Below are 23,613 nucleotides of genomic sequence, written 5' to 3' on the forward strand. Positions count from 1 at the left end.
TACAAAGCAGTATCAAATATGAGCTAAAGAATCATTGAAAGCATGTAAAGAGTTTGTATCCGTTTTCTGATAGTTCCTTGAATGGCAAAACCAATTGGTCAATGACACAAAGAATTGCTCATTCTTTTGATCTGACCTCTCTCCTCTCAAAAATTTTGGACTTTCAGCTATCTGTTGGAGTAAACTGAAGGAAATGAACGGCAAACAAAACTAGTGGGTTAAAAAGACATGAAAGCATTCAGAATGTGTTGCAGAATTTGGCAGGACTGAGTAGGCTGTGCATCTGAAGAGTATTCTGCTTCAAAACTGGCAATAAAAAATTGCTTTGGAAGCCAGAAAAGTTCATGGCACTGAACCACCTTTTAACAGGTTGACTTTTTCAAAGTGCAGTCTCCCAATCCTATCACCAAATATGCACCCTGTCCTGACGTGGGGACTTGTGCTCATCGCCTATTTTGTTCTCTTTTCTTCTTCTTCTTCTTCTTCTTTTTTTTCCGAGAAATGTCTCTTTACAGATTTCCGAGCCCTTTCAGCAGTCTAGGCAAATAGAAAGAAATGGAAATATAGAGTAAAGGCAGTCGTCTCAAATTCAAAAAAGAAAAAATATGAAGAACAGAAAGAGAGCAAAAAATAGATAAAAAGAGACAAACAGCCATCCTTGGAGGCAGGATTGGTTTCCGGTTTTGACCGTTCCCCCGGGGTTTGGCCCCGAAATCGGGTAAAGCATGATGATACGGAGTAATCGCGATTGCCACCGAAAATCTTGAAGTCTTGGATTCCGTAGGCTGGGCTCTGCCCACATTTGACGCACTTTACGGGATCAACTTTCAGGTGAAGATGTGGACAGGCTGTGTTGATGAATGATGGTCGGCAGCATTCCTTTCTTTAATTATGAATAAAGAAGAAAAAGTACAATATTTCATTTAATTTCATAGAAACTTGTTACTGTGACGCAATAGTTTCCCACTGCGTATGTTACTTTTTGACCAGCTCAATCTTATGGAAACTATAAAAAATACATGAGTAATATTATAGTCCTTAACATTCTGTGTATAACTGACTTGGTTTTTTATTTCAATATTGGCAGAGGAATTACCTCACAGTAGATTTCAAGTCTTTCCCATTCTTACTCTCAAGAAGACTTATATGAAGATACCGGGGATTGCAAAATACCTGTAATGGAGCAGATTTACAGCATGATTACTTTAAAAATCGACAGTAGACATGGAAATTGCTGTAGTTTTCATGTAATATTCATCATTATATTTTAGATGTCAGTTTTCTTATGATCGTGCACCCTTTTTTCTTTTTTTTAAAGATGTAATCCAGACCAGTTAAAAGTTAGTCTGAAAAGAAAGAGTAAAATATGACAAGCACAGCTGGGAAAATTTGATCAAATATCAGAGGAAAAGTAAGGAAGTGATGAAGTTTCAAATATTTGCTTTTTTTTGGCACAACAGTTTATGATCAGTTGATATGAGATATGGCTATAGATAAATCTGTCACTTAAAAGAAGTAGTAGTTCACATGAAGTCACCCAGTCTGAAATTTGTACATCTCCTTTAGATATGAAATAATTGTCGGGGGGGGGGGGGTATTTTTGCTTTAGGAACCTGCATATCAGCGCCTCACCTTGAACCCGTGGGGGGGGGGGGGGATGCAATGTAAGGTCAAGCCGTGGATAAGGGATCACTGAGCAGGTGTCATTGAGTGCAACAAGATGTAGGGATGGATGCAAATTAATTTCTACTGCCATTATACAGGTGGTGGCTCATTGATGAAGTGTTCATGGTTTGTTTGTTTTTTCTTTTATTTTCCTTTGGGAGAACTTTGTGTGTGTGTGTGGGGGGGGGGGGGGCTAGGGTGAAAACTGCAAAAGGTCAAGCGGCAGGTAGAGGATCGCTAAGCAGGTGTCATTGAGTGCAACAAGGTGTAGGGATGGATGCAAATCAATTTCTACTGGTGTACAGGTGGCCTGTTGATGAATTGTTCATACAAACAGTATAAAGAGAGAGAGAGAGAGAGAGAGATGAGGACAGCAAATGGTTTTAATTAGGTGCTACTTATTAGTGTAATAAGCATGGCCTTTCCCTCTTCATGATATTTGCATACAAAGACCTACCAGATGTATTCAAATGGTGTCTATATGTCACACATGGCTAGGTGTAAGCATATTGTGTCTTACATACTCCATCAAACAGTGGTAAATGTGGTCAGTGACTCTCTACTTGAAACAATCAGTTTCTATGCACATTTGGTGTGAACTTCTCCTACTTATGTACCTTTATCACCATAACTTTGGGGGAGGGGGAGAGTTGTTGAATTGTGTTTGATGATGCCATCAACCTTGTCATTTATCATCAGCCAGATATGCTGCAAACCTTGTCTATGGTAACTTGAGGAGTAATGCTCAAAGGATTAAAACTATTCTGTCTAGCCATTCTATTGAGGTTGCACCGGTCAGAGAAAGATGAGAGCTAGTTTCTGTCTGAATCATGCAGCCTCAGTTGGACAGAAATGGGCTATCTGATAATTGCTACTGGACCAGAGGGATGAGCAGTAGGGACCAGTGAAATGGTGATATTCTAGGACAATTTATGGTGATGAAACTGATCTACTCATTCCATTTCAGGCAGAATTTCCCTCGTTTCAAAGTGACTCCTTTCTTGCACAAAGCAAGTGAGGACCAGCTGGAAGAGGATTTTGCTTCTTGTAGCTTATAGCTTTGAACTTGTCTTGTACATGTAGGTATCTACTTGAAGAACAATGAATGTTGACAATGCAGTAAATTCATCAGTATTCAAATGCTCATATCTTAAAGTAGACTGGATACCTCTGCGGGAACTCGAAGGAATACTCCATGAAACTCATGAAAATGCAGTTTTCTTCATATTTTTTTGTCATTGTAGATTGGGGTTGTTGGTAGGCAAGATGTTTGAAAATGGTGTATTGGTGAATTATGATATTACATGGACCTTACAAAAGGTTAAAGAGGATGGTTAATGCAAAATTCAGGCTACATTTAAAAGTCACATAACATGCAGTCTGACTGTAAGAGTTCTGTATGGAGGCAATATCTTACATGAGGTCATCATGTTTTTTTTTTGGGGGGGGATAGGATGAAAAAAGAGAAAATGATGATTTTTGTTTTGTTTTGTTTGAGGAGGATAGGATTATGAAAAGAGTTTTTTCTGGTGGAAAAATTATTTCTATTTCAGTTAGATGATTTTCTGAACGACAGTGAATGTTTCATACATGACCATAGGTATTTTTAGCCCACAGTGTGTATGCCACAATATGTATATGAGATAATACAAAATTCTTTGAAAATATCTCAAATGATTTTTCTTTGTTTATGTATTAGAAGAAAGGACTTACGTACTGTACATGCATATTGTATGTGGCTGATACAAGCGTTACTTAATTTGTCATCTGCAAATTTGGTGACCGGCAAGAGTGCTTATACAGCCTGCGTTAAAAAAAAAAAAAGAAGCATGTGTGTGTACTATCAGGATTATGGTTGAGACACAGAAAGACTGAAGGGTCGCAGAAAAAAAAATGCACTCATAGTTGCTTTATGTGAAGAGGGCATGCCACAGACATAACAGTGCAGCTTGACAGGTCCCAGATTTGGAAGTTTTTATTGCATGTGGTCACATGAATAGGTCTGAGTTTTGACAGTAAAAGAAAGATAGAAAAAAAAAGAAAGCTGGAATCACAAGGCAGGTAGTTTATATCTAGCTGACAAGCAGTCGAAGTGGCTTGTTTTATGAGACATCCTTGGTGGTGGGAAGATTTAGGTGTCTCCTGAGGTAAACATTATCTAACAGTTGGGCGTGAATACGTGGCAGAATGATTCTCAGGGATGGTAGGAATAAAACAAGACAAAAAAACAGCAGTCGATCGATGTCTTATTAAACAAAAAGCCGGGGGGTGGGGGGGAGATATACTTTGGTTGCAATAATATGCAGTAAGTCATCACACTGAGGGGAACAAAGAATGTAATAAAGTGTTGTTTGTGACATTACTAATTTGTCTATGCCTTTTTGATTTAGATTTCAGTCTGTAATTCATTAACTTTATCATTCTGTCTATAAGAAATGAATTCTCCTTTTCCTAATACCATGTGCTTAAATTGTAGAAGGCTTTTTAATACGCTCATGAGTTGCTCTTCATTTGTTGCTCCAAAATGACGAATAATGTTATCATTGTTCATATTTTGTTTGCATTGTAAGATAGATAAAAAAAATATGTAATGTATGGAAATTGATTATGGCCTGTGTATACCTAGGGACCTTGCTATTAGTTCATTGAACAGTGTTTAGCTTTTTTACCTTTGTGCTCATATCTTTTCTATTCTTATCTTTTTATTCCCTTTATCATTTTAGTTCATCAATCTTGCAAGATCAATCTCATGGGATATTTCTATTTGTACATCAGTACGTGTATAAACGTGTATAGTGTCTTTATCTATACCTGTCTACTCTATTTATCTATTTATCTCCCTTCTTCTTTCTCTCTTTCTCCATATCTCTATTTATCTACCCATCTACTTCTCTTTCTCTATCTATCTATCTATCTATCTATCTACCTATCTATCTATCTACCTATCTATCTATCTACCTATCTATCTATCTACCTATCTATCTATCTATCTGTCTGTCTATATATCTATCTATGTATCTATGTACACAGTGTATCTATGTGTCTATCTCTTTATCTCTGTCCATCTCTTCATCTGTCCCCATCCATCTCTCTCTCTCTATCTCTCTCTCTCTCTCTTTATATATCCATCTGTCTATCTCTCACTTCATGGTTGCATTTTCCTTCTTCTGACTGTTTGTTCTGATTATCCATTCTCATGTTCATTCTGTGCTGCAGTGAGACCAACCAGCTGAATGTGGGTCTGGTTGTAGAGCTATGGACCAAGGGTCTGATCTGGGACACCCTTCTTGGGACCGCCCTGGTGCCTCTGAGAGGGGTCAAGCAGTCAAGCGAGGTAAGTCATATGAGAACCCCTGTGACACATCTACACAAGAAAAATGGGCAAAATGGGCGTGAATTGGGCCAGGTGACTGAGAGTATGTGGGCTGTAAAACATGATATATTCGCGGCGTGAAAATTTCGCGAATTGGAGCCAACGGCCTTTCTTGCAGCATGAAATTTTCGCAACTTGCCACTGGCATCCAAAGCACATTATGTAGGCAAGAACTTTTGCGTGCATTACAATTTTGTGGATGTTGCCGCTCGCGAAATTCACGAAATTAAAATGCACGCGAACATTCCTCATTTTACAGTATTCGGCAAAGGGTGTCATCATGCTGTAGCATTGTGCCAGACAACGAGAATGAGAAGCAAACCATAAGGAGACATGGAAAAAGACCACCGGCCCCTCCCAAAAACGAACAACAGAGCAGATTTCACTTTGAAAGGTTTTGATATGATGAGATGTACAGTAGTTAGAAAGCAATGCAGTCGCATAGCCACCTGTGGATTAGACTGTCGCGGAAGATCAAGAAATGCACTTTGGGTTAACGCAAGACAGTGACCCTCGTCATTGGCGACCTTTCATCTCTCGAAATATCCTTGATGCGAGACTAGGTTCTTTCTAAATACTATGTTAGCTATCAGTCTAGATGTTTCTGGTCTGTCTGCATTAGGCTTTCTCCCTCGTAGTGGCTTTAGTGTGGCAAATGTTAGTACACTTTAGCCGTTCAAAGCAGATTCGGTTGCCAGAGATCACATGGCTGAGTCACTTGCAGTTTGATACAGATGTTTGGTGTAACAACATTTATAGGTAACTGGGTTTTTACTCGCTTGTACGTGTGTTCTTTCATCATCAAGCAGAAACAAAATGTTGTAGTCACTTTTTATAGATGCTGCTTCCAATAGGAGTGATGTGTTTGAGCTGAATTTCTATTCAAATTTATTCAGGGTTTCCATTGTACAGAATGCAGTTTACTGTACATGCATATTTTCAAAGTCATTGATTGGTGTATGATCTGCATGGAACGCATTTTTGTCTTTGTCCAAAAAACAAAAGCAAAAATAAAAGCAGATAAGAGTACATGTTCCCCATTTATCTGGAATGCTAAGAAATAGAAATGAAAAGGTAGTAGGGTCTCCCATCAAAACTCCACACCTTGCTCAGGCATGAGATATGTACACTTTTATTCAAAGAAATACAAACTATGAAATGTGAGATGCATTTTATGTAATATATGGCAACAAGTTTATATGTCGTGAAATGTAATGTAAAACAAAAGGGATAAGTGTACTAGTATGTGTTTCATATGCCACCTAGGGCTTCCATAAAGATATCATTCATGCTGTGGGACCACAGCGTCACACATCGCTGAAATGAAAAATATGTGTTTCCGATGTCCTAAACTGAGGGTAGATTTTGAAAGGAAATGTCTCCAATCCCCCAAAGTTTTGTTTGCATTCAGGCCAAGATTGAAGGTAATCCCAGTCTCTGGTCACTCTTATCTTTAATGTGTTGAACGGTCTCGTGATGATAAGCTTTGACGTCAAAGCAAGAAAGAGAAAACAATCAGGTGAAATAGAAATTCATGGAAGAGGGACTTGCTTGACAGATAGGAGTCGCATTTTGCTTCCTTCGGCAAGCAGAGACGGTAATTGGCACACAAAAGAAGGGGGAAAAAAACATCAACTACCACCACCCACACCCCCATGAATCTATGATTGCAATTTAGTCATGAGGCTGCTGTCACCACCGTGGAATTACAATTGGACGCAAGAATCTGTCTCGCAGACAAATGTTATATATCTCATATGTGGGAGCCGACATCTGACGTTGGCTTTCTCGGTAACAATCAGTCCATCAAAATGGTCAGTGATGGGTGTCGGACCAAAGACTATTGTTGATACTTTCCATGGCAAGCATTACTCCCACACTCCGCCCCATCCAATCACTATATATTCCGTCCCATCGTGGTGGTCACGGTCGAGATGCTTCCGCCAAATGTAACAAGGCAGGGCTAAACTCTCAATTGGTTTAAACCGCAACGTTACCATTATTTGCACATATAGCTTAGAGAGAGTGTCAGGTATGGTAAAGACGGGGTTAAAGCAAACAGCTGGGCAACCCTTTGGTCTCTTCATGAGCGATATCCTTTGGGGGAAAGAAGACGGGGCGATTGCCCAAATTTGTGTTCCGGCAAACAGCCAGCAGTTTGCTTCTGATGCTCTGGTCTAATTACCTCATTAGCGCCAGCAGCTGCTGTAATGTTTGTGGTTTACGACTTTGCCCCACCCCTTGGTTATTTAAGCTGACTTGCTCCTGCCTGATAGTCTAAAAAAGATCTGCTTCTTCCATCCTGAGAATGGCTGAGTATCAATCAATTTCATCCTCTCCCAACTTAAAGGGGAAATCCCCATTTTCCCCCATCTTGTGGAAAGCTTCCCTAATATTTTCACACAATGCCACTGCATAAGCAGCATTTGGTATGAGAAAAGCATGTGCCTGGCTTTGAGGTGAAATTCTAAGTTATGCCATGCAGATTGTTTTTTTTAAAACCCCTCTCCTTTTCATTGAATGCTACACAGGTCTTTCAGATTTATCATCACATATTCTGATATTCTCCTGTTGATGTTTTGTCATAGCCAATTTTTTCCTCTGAAAAATTTGCTTGATAAGTGCATCACTACATGTTGCAGCAATTCCTCAATTGACATATGTTGTTCAATGTGCCGTTGTTGAGAGCCGGGGTAATTGTTTCTGACAGCTAAAACTTCACCTTGGTTCATTGGGCTCAATCTTTTCAACGTGCATTTCTTCAGCCCAGAGGCTGAAGAGAGTACTTTCATTTTTTTTTCTTATTCGACCACAGTCAAACATAACACAGTCCGTGAGATATATCCACCTGTTGATTTAGACCACCTGCACAATTGTGTATTCATGAGCAAGTAAATGTGAAGTCTTTGCGACTGATTTCTCATTCCCACAATACTGCAGTTTTTTCTAACAGCAAAATAAAATCATGGGATGTCATCATACCATACCTGCCAACTGTTCCCACTCAATCGGAACATTCCTACTTCTTAGGGAGGAAAGAACTTCATTCAATCTCGTTTTCCTATTTTTGTCAACATGTGCTCATAGTTATGTATGGGAGATGAGTAAAAAGTCCTTCTTCTTTGGCATTATTTTCTTCCACTTATTCCTATTTCCTTAATGTAAGGTTTGGTAGGTATGTTAAACTATTGGTTGCTCTTGATGATAATGATATAAAAAAAAAAATTGTGCTTAGACACAGTTGCACTAAGTATCTTTGAGAAAGAGGCCTTCTTTCAGCACCAGTTTTCCAAGGTTCAAAATGGTGCCCACAAGAAGGGAGAGGAGGTGGTAACTCTTATTGGATTGCTTGTCTGATTTGGTCATTGAGAAGTCCCGAACATTTTCGCGGATAGATGGTGGATCATTTTGCTTTGACAAGAATTTGCGTAATTTGATTTCATGTCCAATACCACAGTTCCAGCACAAGAGCAGACATGAAAGTCTGTTGTGGGTGAGTCCTCTTCTCACTCTGCGTAAATTGTATTTCAAGACTCTTCTCCAGAACCATTTCCCCCCCCCCCCATTTTTTTTTTTGCTCGGGAAGTGGGCCGCGGAGCGATGGAATCATGATGACGCTTCTCCTCAATTTAAGTTTGCAGCCAACGCGTGCCGGCACCTGCACGGATAAGACCCGCTTGTTGCCGGGATCATCGCGGGATCAGATTCTCATACGTGTGCCCATAAAGATTTATTTTTATGAGTGCTCATAACCGTTGGTATCCCTCCCCCCCCCCTCTCCCTTATTGTGAGCCTAAACAAACTTCCTAGTGAATTTATATACATTTATAGCCATTTGGCATCATGGGGGCAAGTGCCAAATGAGCATGAAACCCACCCAAATTTCAGTTCAAAATGGGGGGAATGATTTCAATTTTCAAAGTCCATGCGCAAACTTTGCATCAACCCCACTGACATAAATTCTGGCGGAGTCCCCATCCATCTGTGCAATGTTTTAAAAGAGCGACCCACAGTACTTGGCATTCTATTGATGACTTTAGCAGCCTTGATCCCCTTGCCCCTGGAGTTTTGAATTTAAACTTCTAGAGAGAGCCTAATTGATGAAGGTGATGCTGCGTTCAAGGCATCCCCCATAAATAGATTGGTCATCCTTTACTTGCTTTGAAAGATTGCATCATGTTTGTACAAGCATCAAGAAGTAAATTTCAATTTGAGCATTCCTCTCCCTTTAAAAGGGCATTGTACCGGTTTTTTATTTTTTAATATGTTGTTCTTTTAATTCTAAAAGACCCAGCGGTGCAAACAGAATCAAAATTTCATAACGATTTAGTCCGTAATTTCATGTTGAAAATTGAAATTTTTGGGCGAGAATTATGCTAATGAGCTGACGAACCCGGATGTCGTGATGTCACAGGTGCCAAATGTTTCACTGATTACAAGCCCTCGCATACGCGTGCGTTAAATCGTGCCGAGTAGCAGACGACACTTAGGCCCAATTTAGCTAGCAGGCGGCACTTGTGTACTGTCCTATCCATGCAGCTGTCTCAAATTTCGCGGAACCAAATGGCACCAAAATTACAGGATATACTTCTAAGCATATTTCAAAATACCGTATTATATTTGAACGAAATCGGTAATCGAGAAGTATCAATATTGACGCCGAATTTCAAGTTGTCACTAAAAAAAACCTCACTCTTCGCGAGAGATCTTGGTAAACGCGATATGCACAATCTAGAACTGAAGTTAGCCGACTAGTGCTGTGCGAACGGGGAATTTACGCGGGAACTAAATTTAAAAATGTCATGATTTTAGCGATTTGTGTGATTTACGAACTTTATTTTTCATTCAACTTAGCTCAAATAATTTATAAATTGATTTTTTGCTCCCGATTACTTGAAAGATTTGTCTCATGATATTAGACGGCTAACTTCAGTCTGTGCGTGCGCACGCAAGTAGGGCTACTACGCCGCGATCACTCTTGTTTAGTCGTACAGAGCAGATTGTTTTTAGCGACGACAGGAAAGTCGACAACTTCACTTACGCTTCTCAACTTGCGATTTGGTTCCAATTAGCGTGAGCAAGTGGACATGAGTCATAAAATACTTCTTGTGATTTTGGTGCAATTTGGTTGGGTGAATTTTGAGATATCTACATGGATACTAAAACTAGATCTAAGTTAGTCCTTGGTGTTAATACGACCACCATGAGATTTATCTCGACCACAAAAACATTGAAAATCCATAAAGCAGATACCTTACCTGCAAAATTCAGCACAGAAACAACAGGGCCTGCAGCACAAGGGCCTCTAGCGGCAACGCTAGACCTTGGAGTCTGGACTTTCGTCTGGACTTTCTTCAAGTTCTGGCAGCAGGGGTATGTATTGCATACTAAATGTTTACGCTGTGCCTATTATTAGCGCTGTGCACGTACAGCTGTCGACGGAGCGGCGAGTAGAATCTTCTCGGTCCTTGACTGCTCACTAGTCCTAGTCCTAGTTCTAGTCTAGAGTCTATATGTACTGAGTGCCGTTTTCTTCTAACTAGGCGTAAACCGTGATTGCCGTTGACTATTTTTTGGATTTAGATTTTAAGAATCACTCAGTCCTCATCTTCGTTAGATAGTTTGAACTGTGATGTCGAACCATTATCGCTCATCAATGCATAGTTAAGTGCAACGTTACTTACACACAGTTTTCTATGGGCAGCACGTTCGGACAATGATGCCAATTTCATTTTGCATATCTGGAATATCCCCCACAAATTTGATCTAAATAAAAAGCTTTTGAAGAGATTCCTTTTAAAAATTAATAAATATTGTTTAACATGTTTATTTCAGCTCCATATTGCAATTTTACTAAATAACAGTTTTTGCAGTACTTCGTGTGAGATTTCATCAGTAAATTGACATGTGTAGAACCTTTCTAGTTCGTTTTGCTAAAGTCGGAGGTTGGCACCTGTGACGTATGCCAAATTGTGTGGATCGTTCCTTGGCTTGCTCGTTTTCATTTTTTTCAAAAAATCATTACAGGCTTATCCTGGGTTTTAGAATCCTCTCTTTCCAGTTGTAGGCATCAAAAAATGTAGATTAGAATTATCAGACAAGTAGAAAATGTCAGTACAGGTTTCTTTTAAGGTCGCCATGGTGCGAGTTACTTGTACATTTTAGCATTGGATTGACAAATAGTTCACTCTGAATTCTGTGGTGTCCTAAAAGTTGACTTTGTCACAGGGCTTTAAATTTTATGACAAGTTTTGATGATGTCCCCGTTCAGAAAGATGACCACACCTGTGTTATCTTCTCTAGATGTGAAGTTGTTAAAATCTTTCATGTGAAACATACAGTATGTATATTTATATATTTGTTATCATTCCAGATGATTATATTCTTGTGCATACTTTATCCGCCACTCAGTGGTATCATATCTCTCAGATAGCTATAGATATGCAGACTGAAAGAGATGAAGGCCTTGCGCATATATCTATATTTATAGTCAATGGGGTTAGGCTATTTATGGGAACATCTGTGCAATTGTTTTTATGATATGAAGACAATAATGCTGACTGGGATCTAAGGTCAAGTTCATACAATTGCAAAGATAGCCATGATAAATTCTGCAGTATTGTGTACATATAATCTCAGATTAACTGTTATGGTAAAGTGAAGAGTAAGTTGATATTTGGTATTGTTCACCAGTACAAATATTCATCTTGCTGCTCAGAATTCTCATTCCACCAGCAAGTCCGCATCGTGATGTCGTAACCCTTGAGACTGTTCTGCAGTGAGTGGTGTACCAAATTGTTTGCAAACTTTGCGATCACAGACACCTGTCCTGACTCAGTCTCAAGAAGATCATGGTTTTATGGTCTTAAAAATCAGTAGACTTGCGTGGCATGATGTAAGACTAGACATCAAGTGCAAGAGGTGGAAGTACACTGTGTTGACGTGTATGGCAGACGAATATGAGATTCATGTTAGGAGATGGGATGACTGTACAGGGAATAATTTTCAAGTTCAATTTGATAAGCAATTTCAGCCAATGAATAATATTTCAAATGGTATCCTGTACATTTCTCTGGAAGAAAACTGCGTCACAAAAAACAGTCTGTGTAGCAGTGATATAAAAAATGCATGGCAAATTGCGATGCAATACCAGAAAAAATTATTCCCTGCTGTAGAACCGTGCCACAGCAAATATACCTCCTGAAACGTGCATCTGTACTGTTCACTTAAAAATTAAAGATAAAAAATGAGGAGGGAGTAGATGAGCTCTGTTGTAGCATTTTTTTTTTTCTTTTTTGACAGGAGTGAGCAGGGTTTGTCAAACTTGGCTTTTCACAGGAGCCACTCAGTCTCATCTTCTGCCATCCCTGGCTTGGGGTTGCATAAACAAACTTTTTTGTCTGTCGGTTATGTATAAGGTCTGGGGAGGAAAAGATAAACATTGCTTTGTTGTTGTCTTTTGTTATTATTTCTTGGTACCAAACATCCCCCAAACCTGTTTGGCATACAATCATAATATGAACCCACTTTTGCCACTTTAAGCGTACAGGAGGGTTTCTGCATCTGATCAAATATGATGTAAATTATATAAAATAAAGCCACTTGTTAGTGCATGCAACTTCATACCAGGATTTTGTGAAAAGATGCAGCCTTTAATCAGATTTTCTTTCATCTGGACTCCAACAATCTGTTTTAAAAAATGGTCTGAATGCTGCTTTAATAAAAGGGTACAAATATATCTTGCACATAGCCTGAGCATAATTTCACAAAAATTCAACTATACGATGAAATGCTTGAGGCATACATCCATGATATGTGGATACGGATATGTACATCAACATCAACTCTAGTGAAAATGCATTTTAACTAGTGTGTGCTTCAGAAACACGGACTCATGTGGCAGCCACATTTTACCCCGCCTTTAAGACGCGTGGAGCGCTTGGGAGAAGTCGAAACAAGGCGGGCGACACCTGTTCAGGGTGCGGGAGGTCTGCCACGCAAGGAGAGGAGGCACCGGCAGGAAGCGATACGAGACGGCAGGAGACGGGACTCTGCCACTCCAGATTGGTCCTGTATTGCCAGAGGGCAAGACATGGAACACCGGATAGGTAGATAGATAGATAGAGAGAGAGATAAATAGGGATGGATGAAGATATGTAGAGAAAGAGATAGACGGAGAGAGAGAGAGAGTGGTGGAGATGGATGATGAAAGAGAGAATGAGAGAGAGAGAGATAGATGAAGATAGGTAGAAAAAGAGATGGATACAAAGAGAGAGAGAGGGGGAGATGGATGATAAAAGAGAGAAAGAGAAAGAGAAAGATAGGGAGATATGAATAGAGGGGGAGAGAAAGAGGGGGAGAGATGGATGATGAAAGAGAGAAAGAAAGGGAGATATGAACAGAGGGGGAGAGAGAGAGAGACAGGGATAGATGAAGATAGGTAGAGAAAGAGATTGACAGAGAGAAAGAAAAAGATAGGGATATATGAACAGAGGGGAGAAAGAGAAAGATAGTGATAGATGAAGATGAAGATAGAGAAAGAGATTAGGTAGAGAGAGAAGGGAGAGAGATGGAAGATGAAAGAGAAAGATATGGATAGATGAAGATAGGTAGAGAGAGAAACAGACAGAGAGAAGGGGAGAAGTGGATAATGAAAGAGAGAAAGAGAAATATATGGATAAATGAAGATAGAGGGGGGAGAGAAGAGAGGGAAGAGAAAGAAAAGAGGGAAGAAGCATGCATTTATTCTCTTCCTCTCACCATGATATAGGGGGGAGGAGGAGGCAGATGCAGCTGTGTGATATCCAAGGCGTGTACCAAACAGGAGGCTTCTTTTTTTTTTTAGTGCTTTCGCCAAACGTGGGAGGAAAAGCACACACATATACACACACACGTAAGGGAGAGGCACGTAGCGGATCATTTCACTTTCGGTCACGCCTAGAAATTTATGTGTTTTGGCAAGTACCGTAAAGGTATCCTCTCTTGTGGTGAACTAAACAAAACTTATGTCATCTTGTATGTTGAAATTGTTGATTTTTCTTTCCTGCAGATATTCTTTGATTTTTTTTTTCATGTTTTCATGCTGATCTCTTGTAATGCAGTAGTGGTTCACATATGAATGCAGCTTTAAAGGGTGCTGTTGGTATTGTTACACAAATAGAGCCAATAGTAGTGAATATCATATCACCTCAAGAATTTGCAATGGAAACGTAAACAAAATTTAGCTGGTTCCCCTCACTCCACTTAAACATTGATGGTGCTTTTAGTTCATTGTTGAGATTAGTTTTGTCATTTCACTCTAATATGCAGATGGGCACTTCATGATTTGGCATAGTGTCAAATTGGAATCATCTTTGCTGTTTGATGAACATCTGAGTTGGCTTTTATCAAATGTGTGTGGTTTAAAAAAAAAAGTGTGGCTTTCTGTCAGGCATTGATTGATGTGCAGCAGGATAAAATGGACAGAGTAGACAGCCATTAGTGTGGTGAATGATTGTGGTTCATTGTCATTGATTCGCTCATCCATCATTGATTCATCAAGAACAGGGTTTATTCTTTGTTTATTCCACACAACAGTTGCCACTTTGAGGTGTACAATTTTCCAAAAGCCTCTCGGGCAGATGCACAAAATGAAAAGGATCACTTTGCTGATGCGGCGCGGCTGTTTCCTCTTTTCCACCAAAAATAAAGTGATTCCTAGATTGGATTGAAGAGTTAGATATCTTAATCTCTCCACTTTTTGATCTCTTAAATCAGTCATGCTGCAACTTCTTAAGAGATACAGAGCCCAAAATAGTTTTAGGACGGTGTTTGTATGCATTCAGACACATTTAGCCAGAAGGGCTCGCTTCCTGTGTATGTGGTTGTGACAGATATTCGGAGGATCCTTATCGAGTGGATTCATAATCTCGGCCATTCTGCGAGCTCTGAGCTGCACGCAGTGAGCGAGCGAGGCTTGCAATGGCTCTCAAAACTTCTCTCACTTATCACTACCACTTGTACCCACTGCGGTGCTGATGCTGGGGTGCGGACTGGAAATACATTTTACCCCTTTTCCATTTACGCCAAGCCTCAGATGCTTAATGTCTGACCATCAGCCGTCATTGATTGATGCCGCTTTACAGCTTCAAGGTTGGTTCGGCTGGTTGGGGTGGGGGGGAGTTGCAGTAGAGGGGAAGCAAAGAACAGGAAGAAGAAGAAGAAGAAGAAATACAAAATGAGATGGAGAATGAAGATTAGACCAGGCTCTTGGGGGAGAACAAGAGGTGAAGATGATGTCTGAGAGGATGATGGGGAGGGGGATGGTGTTCGCACCATGGAGTCAGGGGAACCGGCTTACTTCTCGAAGACAAATACATACCTGTTGTCACTTTGAATCTTAAGCCCAATGTTTGGAAAGCTGGCGTGATTCCCATGCTTTGTTGCCCGGTAACAATCACTGACGATCATTGATATGTGGATGTGCTCCTTCCGTTGCCATGGCAGCACATATCTTCATCTGCAAAGCGATAAAGATGGAGACACAATCAGAAATTGTGAGGCAGTTTGCCTGGCACATAAATCTAATTGGGAGGTGAAGAGGTATTAACTCTATTGACTTTGCAGTAGTTTTTTTTTTTGCCCCTTTCAAATGCTGACACAAAGACATGACTGAGTAGATTGGAAACTCCAGTGAGAAACTGGTACACCTGAGTAGAAAAGCTGGCACTGCAACTTTGAGCAAAATTTGAACATTTCACATGACTTTGATTATGGGGTATTGTACATCCCACTTGAAGAGTCGCCTAGATCTTCCAATCTACTTGTTACATTGTACCCTGCTCTACCCTGCTCAAACTCATGTTCTGAAACATTTGTTACCAGATTCCAAGTGTTGCTGACATCGTTGTTGCTCTAAAAAAGTTCAACCGAAACCTGCAGCATCAGAATCTCCCACACCAAACATATCAGGGGCTGTATGGAGAAAGTGTTTAATTGTGTGTATCCAGATGTGAAATTCTCTTTTAGATGTCAAACTTTATAATTCTATTGTGACAAATTTTTGCCCCCCCCCCAAAAAAAAAAAAAAAACTTCTATGATGAAATTTTTTCTCTGACCAAAAACTTTGCACCAAAGCCAATTCTAATGAAAGTTTACTGATCTGTTGGTTTCACCTTGTGCTTCCCATCAAAGCCAACTTAAACATGGGGTAGAGCCTCCCCTCAAGGCTTTCCACTTTTTGTCCTCGATATTGTGGCTTGATATGCCCCTTTAAAGCAGTTTGTTACATTGAAGAGGTATGACTCTTTTCAAAGTATGCATGGAAACAGGTGAGATTACCTTTCAATTCATACTTTCATGACATGAAGGAAAAATTGACTTTGTAAGACAGTAGTGCAAGCAATAGAGGCTCGAAGTGCATAATGTAGACCATGTCAACAACAAAGCATCAGAAAAAGATCTAGTTGATCAAATTATTTGCCTTGATCGTATAAACACAGTAAGGTCATGCTTCTGTGACAATGCCTACAGGTGTCGTAAGAAAAGTAGTTCAAGACTGATCCCCTCTTATTCTTAACCAGCCTGGAATTCACTTGCATGCCCCCGTGGCAACTCCAGGTCACTTTATCTGGACGCTTCAGACTACTTGGAGTCCACCAGCCACTTTGCTAAGCCTTGGCACAGTGGGAAGTGCCTGTAGTTTCAGAGTTGTGGCACCCTTTTTGTTTGTTTGTTTGGTTTTTTTTAATCCTCTGAAGTTTACTACCATCTTCAATGGCCTAATGCTTGCCATATTTTATAAACAGTGCAATGGAAAACTAAATGTATGACTTTTCACTTGTTTTTGGACTCTATGCTGATGTCTTCATTGATTTCGACTAATTATTTCCTCTTTTTTCTTCAAATTTGTTGTGATGGACAAAATTGTCCTATTCTCTGTGCTGTGAGACGGAACTAGTCTTGCTTCTGAGCTTGAGAATGTGAATGCAATCAATTATCATAGGCATCTGCTGTTTTGTTTTGTCTTTTTTTATGAAGTCAATGGGGCTAGGAGTTATGTAATGACAGAAATATGAAGAATCTGCACAAGCTGTGAGTAGCATAGATCATACAGTTCAAGAGTTAAATCTTTATCCTGTTTTAGTTATTTTATATACATATATATCATATCCAATTATGTGTGTACATTCTGATGCATTTTGTAAAGGCAGTATATTATGTGTGCTTGTGCCCATTGAAATGAACAGTACTTTCCTCATTCTCATAATTCCTATGAATGTTTGACTGAAGGAATTCTGTCTTTGTCCCACAAATTCTGATATAACTTTGTAATTTGTCTTTGTTCCACAAATCCTGATTTACCGAGGTAATTTATTGGGTTTGTGACAAGGGGGCATCTTTACAGAGCCTCTAAATGTTGTCTGGGTGGCACTTAACCGATGTCATTGGGGGACCATCATGTCCAATGTAACTTATACGAGGGGAATTACTCAATAAAGCCATAATTGTGCGTGGACCTCCTTTCAAGGGCACTGCGATTGATCACAGTAGCGGATATCGAGCACGGATCTCATACGGTGACGAGCTCATTTCAGCAAGACAGGGAGGGGTTGGTCCTGAAGGAGAGATATTTTGCTTGCTGCAGAAAAAAACAGGCAAAATAAAATTTCAAGGGGTGAAGAATGGCTGAAAGCTATCATGATCTGATTTTATGGCTGTTGTCATGGAACTCTATTGATTTTGTTTTCCCTTTCAATTTTTGTTCCTTCCAAGAGGCTTTCAACATGAGCTCTTCAATTTTCTCTCCCACTTTTGTACCCTTGAATTTTTTTTTTTATTGCTGAAGATGATCTTTGCAAAACAGAGAGGAAAACGTAGCATTTATCTATTATAGATACCACATTCTTTGATCCAATTCAGTTGACTGCCAGAAAAAAAAATCCCAGTTTTTATCTTCTTTCATTTGCAAGAGGGGAAAAATATGATTATGTGGGAGAGGATTGCTTACATGCCTTCATCTCATCTGCCCTAGATTTTGGGAGGTTTGCTGAATATATTTAGTATTTGATGCGTCTGAAAGACTGTGATACCCAGGGAAGTCTTGTAAGATTTGGCTGGCAGGAAAAAGCTGCCGGTGAAACCGTAGACTAAGGGCAGAGTGACAGTCAACTGATGCTAATCGTCAACGTGGCCAAGTAATATTTCAGTGCATTTCATTTTCCTCGGGATGTGACAGCATCCAAAATAAAACAAATTTAGTTACTTGACGTTCCCTTGTTTCTGAGGTAAAAATGATTGCAATGGCCTGTGCTTTGTTGGATAATATGCAGATTTATCTGAGTGAGGTTAGATTTTAGATGCGTTGTATGCTATTACAGCTTGAAGTGCAGGTGCACTGCACATTCAAGACTTTTGGACATTGGTGAACAGAGTAGAAATATAGCAACAGAATTCAATTCAATCATACTTTATTTCCATCAATAAAAGGAAATACATAATAGAAGATGATACATTAATGGTAGAAGAAGATTCATCAAAACCACACATGATGCATAAGAGTTGTGGAATTTTCAAGTTTAGATGTACTCTTAAAACAGTAGCATTTGCAACCATCTACTTTATATGTATGGCAAATATTTTGCAAGGTAATTATTTTTGCAAATTTTGCGAGTCGGATGCTATTCGCAAATTTAAAAGCATGCATAATTATCGATGCTTATCTCAACATCAATGCGACCTGCCTGCACATGTTTTTCTGTACATTTGCGAATATACCCTCTCACGAAATTGTCAGAAGTCCCTTTTGCTAAATATATCGCGTATACAATATCAAAATTGGATCAAGTGACAATGTTATCACCTCACAACTCTCCCATTGGTTTAACAGAGATGTTACAAAAAGTCTTTTTTTTTCAGCATTTTAACAAGGACAAACCCTTGCCTGTATATTAAAGTAATCTCCATTAGGTTATTAGATACAACACTGATTTGAGCCAAAGGATGCAAGTTTTTCTTGGATGTCATAACAGACAATGATAATGAAGATTATTGTGTGGGTCAGTTGTGGAATTGTGTTGTGATGATATAATCATCCCACATTATTTGCTCAGCATGCGGATTTAACACACACAACATTCTGTAGAAAACATATAAGTGCAAGTTGAAAGTCATATTACTTTCTTCTTTTTTGTGGGAGATGGATGAAACTTCTACCATTTGATTTGTTTTGTGTTTTTACTCTGTTAAAGCCAGCTCAAACACTTTAATTGAAAAGCACATCAAGGTATCTCGTACTTCCACAATCTTTTTCATATCAATCAGAGATTCTCCATGTGTTGTTGGAAAGGATCTGTGCGCTAGACATTTGCTACACTATATTGATCCAAAATTAAACAGCATTTTGCTCAAAGGAAGGGATGTATGATATACAAAACCTGTCTTTTTTTGCCTGTTTAAAATTCGCTAGCGATTCAAGCATCACAAAATGAAAATGCTGTAAGTGCAATATCAAATATGAGACTTGCTTCGTGATTGCACCAGCATACATATATCTACTTTGGGTCTGTTCGTATGATTTGGTTTGTATTGTTTTGTTTTTGTCAAAGGTTGAAATATTTTGGTGTTCGCATGTGTATGCCACCTAGAAGGCCCAGCAGCTCACAAAAGCGAGTTCTCACTCTGCTGTTTATTTTCTGGAGACATAAAGCTATCTCTGGACAGCTTCTGCCTGCTCTGGCATCATTGTAGGATTCTATTGCGGAGGAGGAGTCGTGTGGGTGTGAGAGCAAGACGAGAGGAATCCATTTAAAGTGCTTGCATCCTGTTGTTGTTGTTGTTTGTTGTTTTTTTTTTGCCAAAGTCAGGGTTATACTTAACGAATATACCACAAACTGAGAGGTTCGAGTTGAAATTATGCATTCTGAAGTTGCAGAAAATGGGTCAATTTTTTTGTCGGCGGGATTTGAATCGGGGATCTCCTATAGGACAACAGCCCTATAGGAGATCCTCGATTCAAATCCCGCCACCAGTGTGTCCACCTGCAAGATGTTTTCAGCCATAATGTCTCCTTTGTCCTCTGAACAAAAAGTTTTTCATCATAATCATCAATTTTTGCTCACATGCAAATATGGGTACATAAGAGTCCTTGCAGGAGGAATTGGAACAGTATGTCAAGCTCCAGGGACTATGGAATGCAAAAATGCATGCTGGATACGCCTACTAAAAACCTTCTAAACCAAGACCCTGTTTACAGTGTGGGGCTGGGCCAAGCCGCGGCCGAGCTGCGGCCGAGCCCCGCAATTTTGTCCGTTTACACTGCCGGGCTCGGCCGCGCTTTTAATTCAAACCTTTCAATATTTTGTCGTAGTGGCGCTCTGCTTGTAAACAAACGCACTTTGGTATAGTCTGGTTTTCAGACCCTTTGCCAACTGGATTCCGTGGCAACAAAGTCGCCCTTCGGGCAAAGGCCTTTGCCGAAGGAAAAATCCTTTGCAGGACAAAACCACCTTAAACTATACTAGTTTTCGACGTTGAGGGGGTTAAAATCCTGAATAGCGAAATAGTACGGGCAGAAGGTTTGGAAGTCAGACTAAAATTGGTCGCGCATTTGGCCCAGTTTGCGTTTACACTGAGAAAAGGCCGGGCTCGGCCGCAGCTTGGCCGCGGCCGAGGCTGAGACCACCTCCAGAGCCAATTTTGGCCCCGCATTTGGCCTTATGCGCGTTTACACTGAAATGAAGGCGGGCTCGGCCACGGCCGAGCCTTGCACTGTAAACGGGGTCCTAGAGCCTGTCAATGACATCATCTGTCAATCACTGGTAAAGTACTATATTGATTAACAGAAGAATTGGAATGCAACTTCCCTTAGACTGATAATAACTTGCATTTCCCCTGTTCCAGTACGTTCAAACAGTGATCCTTAAATTTGAGGATAGCTAACCTTGAGGATAAGTTCTATGGGGTGCCAAGTGTCACATGGTCAATTTCGTAGATGAAATGACTGATTTTGTGATGAAATTATGTCGTCATACAAAATGGACCATGCGACACTTGGCGCTCAATAGAACTAATCCTTGAGGTTAGCTATCCTTGAGGTTAAGGATCATCACCAGAATGTAACTAATGTATTTTGTTAATGATATTAGTGCATTAGCAATGAAAGCACATTGATGATGGAGATGAAGTAGTTAACCATTACCCTGCCAAACCAAATTAAGAGAATGATTTGTGGAGACTTGATAGAACAATGCATTAAACACTGGAACATTTGCTGCACACACACCCATACAACCTCGTCAGACATACTGTTTTACATCGATATCCATTGCCAATGCTGTAGACAAGCTTGTTTTGCACATTTTCTTGTACGTGCTTTCGAAAAGCCTCTTATACTCTTTCATGCACAAAATGCCCAGGGGACTAAACATCCTTCTAAACATTCCCAGACTTTGTCACATGGAAAATGAGAATATCTGAAAAACATGGGCATTGAAGCAAATTAGATTATTCTTTCTTTTTTTCTTCTTCTTCTGTTTTTGCAGAGTGAGAGAGAGGGAAAAAAAATGATGTGGGAGTATTGGGGAGCTGTCTGTTGGCAGTAGAGAAGAAAAGTGCAGATAATCCTTTTCCTACATATTTTTTTTCCATCCTATTTTGAGAGTGGGACATGTGATATAAGGGGGATGTGTATTTTGATAGTGACTGCAAGCTCCATGCCCGCAGCTGTCCCGATAACAGCGGATGCCAGCCCTGGCGATCCCTGGGGATGCACCACAACATAAATGTGAGGGGAAGTTTGTCAGCTCCGTCATTTCCACTTCTATTTTCTGCTTTAAACTGTAGAGTGATTTCATCTTTTTTCTTCCCCAACACAAAATTGTAGATGGGAGAGGGATGGAGGGTAAGGGGTGGGTAGATGTCGTTGAAGGCAGACTCAAAGAGAGGAGGAAACACCCATGTTTTGCAGGCATGGACTGGCATTTATAATCATATTAACGGAAGATTAGGGTGTGGGGAGGTGGAGGGAAGGACACTACTTAAAACTCCTGAGCTATTTTTCTGTATTCTATTTTGTATTTTCATGTTGTTTTTTCACACATTCAAGCGGAATGTGCAGCAACGAATGAAACCAAAATAAAACAAAAATATGGAGAAAAAGAAAGTGTGTGAAAGAGAGAGTTTGGAGATCACTGGTTTGAACTCCAAAGTTATTATCATTATTTTTTTTTTGTAGATTAGCCCATGGGGAGGGGGATTCTGGAGCTCTAAGGTGGGAAGGAGCTGAGTAGGGTTGTGTTTTTAACCTGTGACTTGTGCCAATTATCTCGATGGAAACTAGGACAAAGAGAGGATGAGAGATAGAAGCTAGCCCAGCTAGAAACTCTTCAAGATAGTCTAGGGGAGGGGGAGAGACCTAGAAAATATTGGCAGGGGAAGTCGAAAGAGGAGAAGGAAATTGGCTTTTGTTTTAGGTTATCATCTTTATTATCATATTAATAGAAAATAGGGTTTGACAGCATGAAGGAGGGGGGTGGGGGAGAACACAGCCTCTTAACTCCCAAGTGGTTTGCAAAGTAGTGTGGGGGGGGGGGGGGGGGTGGGGAAGGGGGTCAGTTAGGGCGGAGAGAACAGGGAAGTTATCAGTGCGGCTTGTGTTCGCCGGTGACTTGCATCATTATCATATCGACAGGACTCCAGAACTCCTTCCCGACCCCAATCTTTGCTTTGTGGCGCTCTCCCGCCTGGCCTGCACGCGGGGCAGAAAGGAGGTGTGAAAATTGTAAAGGCAGATTCCTGTCAGATTCCCGTTTCACCCCCCTAGCCTTGTTAGAATTCTCGCCCTAACATTGAGGGACATGAGACTTGACTTCTGTGCATTCTGTTTATACAGCCATTTTGTTCCCAGGCTATTTGAGATATTTCACTTCCTACAGCAGCAGTAATCATGTCAAACAGTGGAATACGATGTCTAACAAGTATCATTCATATCTCACTTAATTTTGTTCTTTGTAGTGCTCAGGGCAAATGATTTCATATCTTAACTTCTTATCCTCAACTGTGTAGTGCTCATATTATATTTCAACACAGTATCTTTAATTCCATTTAATTTCATAGTGATGCTAGTCTGTTTCTGTTGTAATAGTTTGTGTGAATTTCCTTCAAAATTTGATTCTGCACACAAATTTACATTACTCTGACAAAGATATGTTTTCTCAAATTGCTATGATAACTGAGAAAGTAGACCAATATGGGGTTAAAATAAGTAGTGCATAGAAATAGCATGTGCATATATGTATATTATATATCGTTGTTGAGGTGACAAAATCTTGTACACTGTATTTCAAAAATGTCAAATGTTCAGGAGAGTAAAAAAAAAATGGCAGCCAAAGCACTGTAACAAATGGGATTGCCCTTCCTTTTACATGCCATGGTTGCTTCATTTTAGGGGTAAGACAGCGAGGATGTGGACAGGACATTTAAGTGATGATCTGACGGTTAATCCAAACAGAGCTTTTTCACCAAAATTTGAGATACCAGGTCTTGTCACCCCACTGACAATATATGTACAAATTGTATAATTCCATACTCAGCAGTC

The 23,613-nt window shown here is 39.9% G+C and overlaps 1 protein-coding gene across 6 annotated transcripts in view; it reads left to right on the forward strand.

Annotated features, from left to right (window-relative positions):
• LOC139741709 (protein unc-13 homolog B-like) overlaps window positions 1-23,613 on the forward strand; it is a 267,252-nt gene that overhangs the window by 81,277 nt on the left and 162,362 nt on the right. For all 6 annotated transcript variants that reach the window (XM_071652293.1, XM_071652294.1, XM_071652296.1 and 3 more), the window contains exon 4: window positions 4,882-4,999. In XM_071652293.1, the coding sequence (XP_071508394.1) occupies window positions 4,882-4,999 (118 nt within the window). The remainder of the gene's footprint in view (window positions 1-4,881; window positions 5,000-23,613) is intronic.

The sequence above is a fragment of the Diadema antillarum genome, unplaced genomic scaffold (genome assembly GCF_040938485.1).
Source record: "Diadema antillarum isolate AM-2024a unplaced genomic scaffold, OU_Dant_1.0 seq00000946_RagTag, whole genome shotgun sequence".
Taxonomy (NCBI): domain Eukaryota; kingdom Metazoa; phylum Echinodermata; class Echinoidea; order Diadematoida; family Diadematidae; genus Diadema; species Diadema antillarum.